Genomic DNA, 12195 nt, shown 5'->3' with positions numbered 1-12195 from the left:
TACCTCTGCCCCTTCTCTGGAAAAGGTGACCAGTCTCCCTGCCCAGATCACCTTCCGAGGGGTCTGGAGACCATGGACAAGGAGCTTTGAAACCTGCAGGTGACACCAGCTGGTGGTGCTTTTATTCCCGAGGTGACATCTAGGCAGGCCCCAAGGAGAGGCTCAGAGAACCAAGGGGAGCTGGCCCCTGTTAGAGGGAGGGGAGTCGCCAGTTGTAGTGAACAGAGCTCCGAGGTCGGACCGGGCTCCTGCCCAACCTCAGACTGGCTTCCTTCACCAGTCACACGAGAGGCGTAAACCTCAACCTCATCCCTGAACTCTCCTAGGGTTTCGGAGACAGCAGGACCCTTCTCTCAGATTTCCCTGTTAAACTTGGTAGTTCTAATCCTCAAAATCAGGCATTGTGAGCAAAGAAAAAAGCCAAGTGGGGTAACTTCCCATTATTTTCGGCGACCCCACCGAGCCTGTGCAACCTCCTCGAAAGGTCCAGGAGTCACCCAACAAGCCTCCCACCTGCGTCCAGAACGCACCAGAGACTTCCCCAGCACACCGTTTTGTTACAGCCATACTGAGTTCTGGGGACACAAACGTGTTGTTTTACACATAAAATACTGGCTGAGAAACGTCTGGAAAGACACGAACCTTCTAGGGTGTCTGGGTTTTGTGAGCTGAGAGGCAGTGATAGCAGGACAAAGCCAACAGGGGCGACCTTGAGTGGGGCAGGGCAGACCCAGAAAACCCCGGGCCCTCCAGAGAGCGGCGCGGGGGCGAGGGGGGAACGTGTTATAAAAGGGCCCCCTTCCTGGCGCTGCCACTGAAAGAAACCCCCAGGTGGCAGCCACCACACTGGCAGTGACGATTTTACTGCTACAAGTCACAAGAGCAGCCGACACTCACCCAGCTCTTACCTGTGCCAGGTGCCTAGCAAGGGATTAAGTCCCTTAATCCCTTTAACAACTCTGCGAGCTAGGTACTGTTATCATCCCCACTTACAGATGGAGAAACTGAGGCATGGAGCAGTGAAGAACTCGCCCAGAGTTATGCCCCTTGTAAGCAGCGGAGGCGGGATTCAAGGACCAGGCAAGAGCACTTTCGAGTTCCTCCCTGCCCTGAACCCCTGCCCCTACCCTGAACCCTGGGGAGGCTGTGAAGAAAGGGGGTACAGGGAACCCAGAAGCCCCCCTACTTCACTCTCTCCTTGCCCGAGCCCTTGCCCTCCAGGAAGATGCTGAGAAAAAGCTGGGGCCCTCAGCCGGGCCAGAGGGGCCAGGCGGGCGGCAGCCTTACCCACAGCTTCCCGTCGTAGTAGTAGGCGCCCAGGAGCTTCACGATGTAGGGGTGCTGGCAGGTGGCCAGGATCTCGATCTCCACCATGTAGTCCTCCAGCTCCTCCTCGCTCTTGGTCTCGATCACTTTGGCGGCGGCCAGGTCACCCGTCTCCTTGTTCTTGGCCTGCAAAGAGCAGAGGCAGGTCAACGAGGCGTGCTCGGCAGGAAACGGACCCCCCAGGAGCCGGAGGGGCCGGGTGTCCAGCTGGGGGATGAGGGCTGGCGCGGGGGATACGCCGTCCTTGACAATGGCCTGCGCTCCCAGCATGCGTGAGAAACAGCATTCTATGCTTGATGATACCAAGTGCATTTTAAAAGTCGGACACATGTGAGATAAATAAAAATACCCGAGCGGCGTAGCTCTGCGAACACCAACAGGGAGAGACTGTTGAGTTGTTCAGTAAAAAGTCCAAGTCACTGAACAACACACGTGGTATTCTCATACAAAAATGGAAAAAAAGACGCTTTCACAAATGCTCACCTGCACATGAATGCATGGAAAACTCTGGAAAGATAAAACCTGACCGCAGGCCAGGAAGAGGCAAAGGGCCTCTCAGTGTGTTGTTTAACATGTTAATAGGAAGGGTGCATGTGTATCTTTCTATCACCTCATAAAATAATACACGTTAAACATGAAACAGGACTTCTGCCAAGATGGAGGTATAGGTGGATGTGCCGTGCCTTCTCACACAACCAGGTTTAGGGACAACTAAATATTAGCATCAGAAAACACAACCAGAACACGGAAAACTGAACTTTTCGGAAGTCCATTAACAACAAATTCTTTAGCCCGACCGGTAAGGGGCGAAACCGGCGTCTGGTGAGGGGTTGACTCGGTCGGACCCGGGCGTGGAATCCAGACCCACGAATCCAGACGCACGGGTTCCAAACGCAGGATTGGACCTAGTGAGCGACCGAGCAACCCACCGGGTGCGTGACTGCAGAGGAGACAGTGGGGAGGCGATGCTGCGTGTTGACTGCGGTTGCCTATTTGCGCGCGAGCGGACAGGCGAGGGAGTGGGCAGTTGGACCGGCCGCGGCGACAGAGGGCGCCGCCATTTCCCCGCGCTGACCACGCCCCCACATACAACGTCACAACCCAGCGACCTGGGAGTCCAAGGCGCCGCTTCTCACATTTAAAGGGCCAGAACAGACCAAAAATGTCGCAGGAAGACCTCAAAGCCCCAGAGATAAATTTAAGCGACGAAGAAATAGCAAAACTCTCAGACGCACAGTTTAAAACACTGGTCATCAGGATCCTCACAGATCTGGTTGATTATAGCCACAAATTAGAGAAACATATGAAGGCTAAACTAATGGAAATGAATGGAATTCCACAGGAAACCCATAGCGATGAAAAGGAAACTGGGACTCAAATCAATGGAGTGGACCAGAAGAAAGCAAATAATGGCCAAACAGAAAAGAGTCAAGGAGCAAGAATTCAAAGAAATGAGGAGAGTCTTAGGAACCTCCAGGACATCTTTAAACGCTCCAATATCCGAATTATAGGGGTACCAGAAGGGGGAAAGGCACAGCCACCAGTGGAAAACTTATTTGAACAAATAATAAAAGAAAATTTCCCCAATCTGGCAAAGGAAATAGACTTCCAAGAAATCCAAGAAGCTCAGAGAGTACCAAAAAAGTTGGACTCAAGAAGAAACACACCAAGGCACATCATAATTACATTAGCCAAAATTAAAATGAAGGAGAGAATCCTAGAAGCAGCAAGAGCTAAGGGGACAATCACCTACAAAGGAGTCCCCATCAGACTGTCAGCAGATTTCTCAAAAGAGACCTTACAGGCAAGAAGGGGCTGGAAAGAAATATTCCAAGTCATGAAATCTAAAGACCTACAACCAAGATTGCTCTATCCAGCAAAACTTTCATTTAGAATGGAAGGACAGATAAGGTGCTTCTCAGATAAGATCAAATTCGAGGAGTTCATCATCACCAAGCCCTTATTATATGAAATGTTAAAGGGACTTATCGAAGAAAAAGAAGTTAAAGAAACATGAACAGTGAAAGGACAACAAACTCACAGTTATTAACAACCACACCTAAAATGAAAGCAAACTAAAAGGACAGCTAGATCAGGAGTGGAAACATAGAAATGAAGATCTCAAGGAGGGTTAGCAACAGGGGAGTGGGAGGAGAAGAGGGGGGAGAAGGTACAGAAAATAAGTAGCATAGACAGTAGATAGAAAATAGATGGGGGGGGCAAGAATAGCATGGGAAATATAGAATCTAAAGGAATTGAGACACATGGTCATAAACTAAAGGGGGGGTAATGGTGGGGATGAGGGGTAGGGTGGAGGGGAATGAAGGGGGAATAGAACAACTGTAACAGCATAATCGATTTAAAAAAATAAAAAAATATATAAAAATAAATAAATTAAATAAATAAATAACATGAAACAAAAAAGGGTTTCGGTGAGTGCCCACCCGTGACACCGGAAGTGCTTCTTTGATGGCTTTTCACGTGGGTGTTAACAACTGCTTCTCACTTGATGGAAAAGAGAAAGAGAGTGTCACACTTACAGAAATGGCTGTCATTTTTTTTAAATGACAGAACAGTGTTGGCGATGATATGGACCAACTGGAATCTTTGTGCACGGCTGCTGGGAGAGTCAAGACGGGGGTGGCCACCATGGCCACCACGGGCAACAGTCTGGCGGTCTCTCAAAAGGTGGGAACGCAAAACTAGCCTGTGGCCCAGCGGTGCCAGCCCTGGGTATATAAATAAGCAAAACACGGAAAGCCAGGGTGGAGGGGACAGCCACCCAGCAGCACCGTGCACAGGAGCCGAGGTGGAAGCAACCCAGGTGTCCACCAGCAGGTGAACGGATAAATGAAACGTGGTCCCAACAGTCTGTGGAGTATTATTCAGCCTTAAGGAGGAGATTCTGACCCGGGCCACCACGTGATGAATGCGGAAGACATGATGCTAAGGGATACAGGCCGGGCACAGAAGAACCAGTGCAGTGCGATGCCACCCACGATAGGTACCTGGAGTCGTCAAATTCAGAGCCCCGAAGTGGAACAGAGGTCACCAGGGGCTGGCTACTAGGGGAGATGGAGAGTCAGTGTTTAATAAGGACAGCGTTTCTGTTCGGGATGACGAAAAAGTTCTGGAGACGGACAGCGCGAAAGGCCGGGCAACGCTGTGAATGCACCCAACGCCCCCTCAGCAACAGTGACGATGGCCACCTGCACGTTACACACATCTCACAAGGACCTCAAAACTGGGGGCGAGAGAGAAATCACCGGGTAAACGACAGGAGCAATTCCACCCATGGTGAGCTGGAGTCTGAGAAAGGGGAGCAGAAGCCACGGTCCCCTCTGGTGGTCCCCTGAGCCCCGGGGGCTGTTGCATTGGCCCCACGCGCTGCTCCGGGCTCCGGTGGTTACTCAAAGAGAGCGCTCCTTCCTGCAGCAGGGTCCCGAAAAGCCGGCCGCGCGTCCGGAGCCTTTGATGGGCGATCTGCCGGGAAGCCACGAGCAGCCGCATCAGGCTCCACCAAGGTGCCTCCCTGGGGACAGCAGTGTTGGGAGGGACAGGTAGTAAACCAAGACGGGGAGGAGGAGGGAGGGCGCCTCTCCCGCTGACTCAGCAGCAGCCCTAAGCTCGGCCTGATAAGATTGCCAGGTGCTCCGATCCCCACAGGCAGGGTGAGCGCAGGTGCAGGGGAGTCCCGGAGACTCCGTGCTGGGAAAGGGGGCCTCTGTGGCCACCTCGCTGAGACAGAGAGCCTTCCCTAGCGAGAAAGCAAGCCTTTGTAGCTGTACCTTATTCCCAAGGTTCAGACGGGGGAGAGGAAGGAAGAACCTAGAAACTGACTAAAGTACATAACCCCTGAACCCAGACAGTCAGCACACTCAGGTCAGCTGAGTGCCCACTTGTAGCCTCGGCTCAGGGGTACGGAATAAACTTACAAACAGGCTTACGAACAACTTTATTTCCTCCACACGTGGGGTGTTCAGACTAGCCGGCACCTGCCTGCAGCTTTGTGCTCGTGTGTTTTTCATAAATAAACCTGTCATCTATGTGTTGTCTCTCGTGTGAAATCATGTCTTGTGAGCAACACAAGAACGGAGGAGAGGCGGGAGGCCCCTGACCCGGGTCTCCCCGGTCACCGCAGCATGGGCCACTCTGGCCTTACAGGACGTGACAAGGTGCACTGGAAACGCCCCTACTCGGCTCCCCAAGGATGACGATGGGCACCCGCGTCACCTCACATGATCGTCACGGTAACCAGAGCCTCAGTGTCCCTGTCCCACAGAAAGGCAAGTCCAGGCTAGAGAGGGGACATGACTGGAACTAGAGTAGTGGCATCACCATGTAAGTCTGGGTCCTGCAAGTCCGAAGACTCTGCACACTTTGCATTGCTGGGCAAGGGCTCCCTGTCGGCCCAGAACCCAGAAGCCTCCGAGACCAGATGCCCACAGACACGTACAAGCGGCCCCAGGCTGGCTGGGCACAGGGCACAGGGCACCCACGACTCGGAGGCACAGAAGCCCTGCCCCTGGCTGCGAGGGGCTCAAGGTCCAGCTGGAGAGGCCCACCCCCCAGAGCCGGTGGGGAGAGACCGGGTGCAGGGTGGGAACTGGGCACTAAGTCTCGCCAGGGAGGCTTCCAGAGGGAGTCATGCCAACAGGCAAGTGTTACATTCGCTTGCAAATTTTTTCTCAGGTCAGGTAAATGTTTCAGTTAATTGAGTTGCAAAGTCCACACTTAGTCACAGTCCACTCTGCATGGGACCTCAGTTGACACTTCATCGTGGGCTAATTCATTCATCTCAACAACCCTACCACGCAGACGCTGCTATTAGCCCCTGTCCAGATGAGGGGAGCGCAGCAGGGCCCCCAGGGATGCTGGGGAGACCGGTGGGTCTGGAACCCCGGCCGCCTGTCCTGCTCCTGGTCTGCGTTCTCCCAGCTGCCTTCTTCCTCCGTCACTGAGAGGCTAGGAGACCTCCCCCGTCCGGCCCAGGAGCCCAGTTCAGGGCTGGGGTGTTCACATGGGGCCATTCCTCGGGCTCAGTCCTCGCCCTAGAACTCGCCCTGGGTGGCGTGCTCTCCCCTAATTCCAGGCTTCCTCAGAGCCCCTGGAAACCCCACCAGTGAGGCAGTCAGGTTCTCCGCCTGTCTGTCTGTCTGTCTGTCTCTCTTATATGTGCACACACCCCCTCAACTGATTATGCACCTGCCCCACTTGAGGGTCCCAAACACGTTCCTCCTCACTGCACACGACCCCACTGCAAACCCGAGACAGGCGCGGAAGGCTCCCCCGATCCCCCCACCCTCCCTGCCACAGAGCAGGCCTGGCCGAGCTGGGTAAAGCCCACCCCCCGCCACCATTCACCTCTCACTGCTGAGGGCTGGCGGAGGAAGCGGCCTGGCACCTTTTTCTGGGTTTCCTAACAAGGAAGGTCTTGTCCTGGAGGTGGGGGCGGGGGGCACAGGCAGGGTCCGTTTTCTAGGACTGCACAAAACCCGCCTTGCGGGCCACCCTGAAAGCCCGAGCTGACCACAGGGCCGGGCCTCCGGCAGGGCTGCAGCGGCCACAGAGGGGCCCCGCGGCCCAGCACCTGGCTCGGGTTCCAGAGGCCGGCGTCGGCCAGGAGGGGTGAGCAGCGATCATGGCACAGAGTGACTTGGCCAAAATCAAAGTCTTGAAAAGCCTGGCCGAGACAGCCACCCGTCGCCTGCAGGCCTCAGAGGACATCACAAGGGCAGATGATTAAAAACAGCTAAGGCAGCGTGAGCGCTCAGTCCCGTGTGCCCGGGCAGGCTGTACGTGCAATTTCTCACTTCACCTTCCACCCGGTGCTCACGGATAGATGTTAGCGCCCCCAGCTTACAGATGAGGACATTGATTCAGAGACACACAGTGGTTTGCCTCAGGACACACAGCAAGTGTGCGGGTGGCGATGAGGGCTGGATCCAAACACAGGCCTGCCTGAGCTCTGAATCGCTTCCCCACAGGCCCTGCTTGGCTGGTGCCCAGGTCCCGGCTCCGGCTCCCTTTGCTGAAGATAAAAGACAATCACAGTGGACGACGCACTTGGCAGCTGGGCGACAGCAACTGCCCGAACTCCGTCGGCCCACAGGCCAGCGAGGCAGGTGTTGGCCGTCAGGCTCCGAGAGGCATCGGGACCCACCCAGGGCTGACCTGAGGTCTCCACTAAGCCGCCACGAATCAGCTTTTTCCCCTCTCCCTTCACTCAGCTACTACTGAGCGAGCCCAGGGAGCCCAGGTTGCTGTGAGGCCATTTCCTAGTGAACAAGACCGTTCCTGCCGAGAGGGCATTGGTGGGCCAGCATCCAGGCCCTCCCCTGCGACAAAGCTAACGCACCCTCCTTCCCAGACCCCAGAATGCAGTGGCTAGAATTCCACCTGTCCCTGCAGTGGGCGGGTGACTCACGCTGGCCAATTGGAACACAGTGATGGGGATGAGAGCAAGCCAGCCAACAAAATGCAGCAGATCTGCTGAGACCTCCGCTGAGAGTGTCCGGAGCCCTGCTGTCCAGCTGGCCTCCAGCACAGCCCGAGGCAGACCGGGAGCTGCTGGGCCATCCCTGCCCCCAGGGTCGCCTGGAAATGCTACTAACTGAGCCCAGAATTGAAGCAGCAGAGCTTAGAGAAGACAACAAAGGACACTGTTTGATCCCCTCCATTAGTTTTTACACCAAGGAGATACTACTATTAGGAGCCTCATGTTACATAATAAGAAAACTGATGCTCAGAGAGGTCAAGTCACTTGCCCCAAGTCACACAGCAGATAAACACAGAGCTGGGCGTTGAATTCGGGCCTGTGTGCCTTTGGAGTCCATGTTCATGACCGCATTGCCAGAGGTACCTGTAATTCTGCAAAGGTCCTCTCTGGGCCTCAGTTTCCCTCTCTGCACAACAGGAGGGTTGTGGGGTGTGATGCCCAAGATCTCTGTGGCCATCTTGGAGAGCGGGTGGCTCTTGGAAAGCTAAGGGTGATCCAAGCGGACAGGGCACCCGTGGGAGGTGACAGGCAAGAAATCACATCAAGAACAAGCAGCTGACTGTGCCCTCTGACGTCCATCTCTCCCACTGGCTGAGGCCCAGGGGAGGGTGGGGGAGCGCCCACCCAGCTCTGCACCGCTGGCCAGCAGTGACGACCGCCTCAGTCCACACCCCTGACAGCAGACACAGTGGCCACTTGTGTTTCCCAGCCCAGGCACCTCTGTGGGAACAATCGTCCCCCTTGTGCGGCTCTGGGCCCAGCCAGGAGGAGGTAGGGACAGCCCTGCCTGCGGGCAGCTCTGCCCCACCCAAGGGGCCCAGCCCGCCGGGGGCCAGAGGCTTCCTGAAAGTCATCAGTGACAGCCAGTAGGGGACAGCCCCCAGGCCCTCCCCTGCCCTCCTGGCTGGTGGTGATCACTGTGTCCCCTGCCTCCTCTTCCTCCTCCTCCTCCAGGGAAAGAGCTGATATCACAGAACTTATGAACCAGAAAGAACATTGGCCACACTCCTAAACCCCAGCTGCCCAACACCCACTCTGCAGATGAGGAAACAGAGTCCACAAAGGGGACTGCAGGGGCCAGAGTCCAGTCTGTGACAGCCGCCTCATCCACGGAACCGGAGAACAGCCCCAACTTGAGCAGAGTAAATAAGAAGGCAAGAGCAAAGACCCCTGGGGGACGGGGGACAGCTTCTCAGGGACGGCTCAGGCCTGGGAGCCTGGGAAGCGGCTCGGAGATTAGGCTTAAAGAGGACAGCAGGGGACCTGGACGGCACCTACTTCCCTGGCCACTCACAGCTCCAGTTTCCTCTGGGAACCGCCTCACCCTCACTCTGGAAGCAAGAGATCCATGTAGGGCTGAGCTCACCTGGCCCAGGTACACGGTCCAGCCACTCAGTCTAGACCCTCTCGGTCGCAGCCAGCGGTTCAGATGTGCCATGTGACCCAAGGCAGGCCAACAGGGTTGTTCCTATTAGTGTTTTGGTTTGTTTAGAATTTGGTTTTCTCTTCCTCGAGGGTAGCTGCACTGGCAGAAGGAAGTCTGGAGGGTCTTGCAGCCTATCTTGCCACTCATTTGGAGAGACTGCCTGAGGATGAAGACAAGGGAGCAGGGCTGAGACTGGAGGAGGGCAGGCGCGGAGGGTCTGTGAACACCTGGAGCCAGCTGTACCTGAAGCTGCACTGCCCTCAGACTTTCCAGTTACGTGAGACCAATGGCTCCCTTCCTGACTTGTACCACTGTCCACCAAAATGCAAAGTAGCTGCTGATGATTTAAGGCCAGGAAATAAATTCAGAAAGGACCACAAAAGCATGTACTAAGGTCATGTTCACATTAGTCCATTACAATGGCGAAAAGTGGAAATAACCTTGCTATTCAACTGTAAGACAGTGGTGGAACTAAGCTGGTGGCATATTAAGCATTTAAAGTAATAAACAGGAAGATACAGTAATGAGAAAAAATATTAAGCCAACAGAGAGTAAGTCAATACAGCAGACTAACAAAATCATAGCTCAGCTATAACTTGGGGAAAACTGTCGGCCGCTTTGGACAAGGACAAGCTAAAAACCCAGAAAAAGGAATGCAAGCAGTTTTCAGAAATTAACTTCACCCAGTGACATCGGGCAATTATCCACAGGGGCCCCAGGGAAGACAGACTGGGGCTGGTGCCCCAGAAGTGACCACCGCACCTTGCCCTCGTCTGTCCTCTGGGGACCCACGCAGGCTGTGCTGTCCAATATGGCAGCTACGGGCCACATTGTAGCCGTGTAAATGATACAAAATTAAAACTTTACTTCCCCAGTTGCATTAGCCACACTGCGAGGGCTTAATAGCCAGCCGCGTGTGGTTAGTGGCTGCCACACGGCAGAGAGCAGACACGGAACACTCCCATCCCTGCAGCAAGTTCCTCTGCACGCGAGGCAGTACCTAGCACACTCTGCATCCTCAGCGACGGAAGGGAGCATCTAAAACCCACTCCCACGGCCCAGCCCCAGCCTCAGAAATGGGTATTTCCTTTTCTGAGAAGAAGCAAAGCCCTGGGTGCAGAGTGGGGGAAGAAAGAGGCGCAGGCGGGATCGCTTGCTAGTGAGGTCTCCTAGCAACCAGGCGCGAGGGACGGCTCCCAGCTGACCTGTCAGATGAGCAGCCTGGGCGTGTGGGTCAGAGCCAAAGAATGGAGCAGTCAAGGCTAAAGGTTTCTATTTTCCCCGTCCTCTGGATGCTGGACAGCTGGGCCAGCCATGTGTGAGATGCAGCTCAGGCCACTGGAACCGAGGAGGGACTTGGTCTGTGTCCCAAAATATACAGCAGTGGCGTCCTGGCGCGGTGACGACTGTGACCAATTGCGGGAAAGGCTTGGCCTCTCTCAGGGAGGGAGGAAATCTGGCCCCAGAGGGAACCGGGGTCACAGCAGAACTGGCTTCATGCAGGGGAGTCAGGCAGGGTGCTCCGAGGGCAGCCAAGAGCCGGGATGGGCAGCCGTGCGTCCTGGGTTCAGGGTCCCAAAACGCCCAGGTTGGCAGGCGTGAGTGAGTCCCAGAGGGGAGCTGCGTGTGCACCACGGCGTGGCCTTCCAGACGCTGGAGTCCCTGTGGGCCCGAGGACGGGGCAGGCCTGCCAAGGCTCGCTGTGGTCTCGGGGCAGGAGGAGCACCCCGCCCTTCCCCAGCAGAAGTGCAGGAGGCAGAGGGCCGCCAGCCGCCTCCTCCCGCTGAGGGGAAACTGAGGGCTGGGTAGACAAGGCGGCTTGTGCTGGGTCCTGCAGCTAGCAAGCAGCTGTCAGGACTCGAACTTCAGCCCGGTGCTCCATCCCCTCAGTCGCCCACGAGAATAAACATCCCCTGGGTCTCCTGCCCACCAGAAGCTGTGTGTACCAATCCCCCAGCCCACCCCTGCCTCCATCACCTTCAACACTCCAAGGACGAACCTTCCATGGCTGCCAGCTGCCTACACCATAAAGTCCAAACTCCCTGGCCTGGCACCCATGAGCCTGGGGGTCCGTGCACGTCTGCTTTTTCGGGATTCCACTATCCGCCCCCTGCCCACCTCCACCGCCAGAGCCCTCCTGCTTCCCACTCCCACGCCTTTCTCTACACTGCCTCCTCCCCCTGGGCTGCCGTCCCCACGCCCGTGTGTGACCCTCCCACACGGTCTAACTCAACCAGAGCCCACCCCGTGACATGTCCCCAGGGCTCCTTCCCACAGCCCCCGGTAGAATTTCTTCACACCTGCTTATCACAGACCATCCGGTGCCTGAGTCACCTGCGTTCACATCTCTCTGACCTGGCTGTGAGCTTGGAAAGACTAAGCCCTGGTCTCATTCACTGCAGGCCTCCCCACAGAGCTGGGCACAGAACAGCCAATGGATGGACGGAAGCCTGGGAGGGCGGGGGGAGGGGGAAGAGGAGAGAATGAGTGGCAGACAGGCAGATGGTGAGTGGATGGACGGACGGGAGAATGGATGGGGGGCGGGGGGACAGGTGGGAGAACATATGGAAGGATGGATGTGTGGGAAGAGGGTAGATCGATAGGCAGATGGGTGAATAGGTGGATGAATGAATGGGTGGATAGATGGACAGACATAAATGAAGAGGCAGGTGAGTGAGCCGGTGGATGGGCGGAGGGGTGGATGAAGTGGGATTTGTATCTGCTCGCAGAGAGAAATGAAGCTCCCACCTAAGAGGAGAAAAGAAAGGGACAAGAAGTCCGTCTTCTCCTCCACACATTAGATTCCTGAGTCTCAAGCTGTTCTCTGGTTTTGAAAGGTGGGTCCCCCTTACCCTGGAGAAGCCAAAGGCTTTGACCAGCCAGGATGTGCACAGTTCACCGGCCCGCCCCGTGGGCAGGAACCACCAGGATCAATAACCACCAG

The 12195-nt window shown here is 55.7% G+C and overlaps 1 protein-coding gene across 2 annotated transcripts in view; it reads right to left on the bottom strand.

Annotated features, from left to right (window-relative positions):
- The window catches only part of STK10 (serine/threonine kinase 10), a 92219-nt gene that overhangs the window by 68199 nt on the left and 11825 nt on the right, over nt 1–12195 (bottom strand). For both annotated transcript variants that reach the window (XM_037127865.2, XM_037127866.2), the window contains exon 2: nt 1288–1452. In XM_037127865.2, the coding sequence (XP_036983760.2) occupies nt 1288–1452 (165 nt within the window). The remainder of the gene's footprint in view (nt 1–1287; nt 1453–12195) is intronic.

Source organism: Artibeus jamaicensis, unplaced genomic scaffold (genome assembly GCF_021234435.1).
Source record: "Artibeus jamaicensis isolate MK-2021 breed Jamaican fruit bat unplaced genomic scaffold, CSHL_Jam_final scaffold_3151, whole genome shotgun sequence".
Classification (NCBI taxonomy): domain Eukaryota; kingdom Metazoa; phylum Chordata; class Mammalia; order Chiroptera; family Phyllostomidae; genus Artibeus; species Artibeus jamaicensis.
This window is presented reverse-complemented; position numbering and strand designations above follow the sequence as displayed.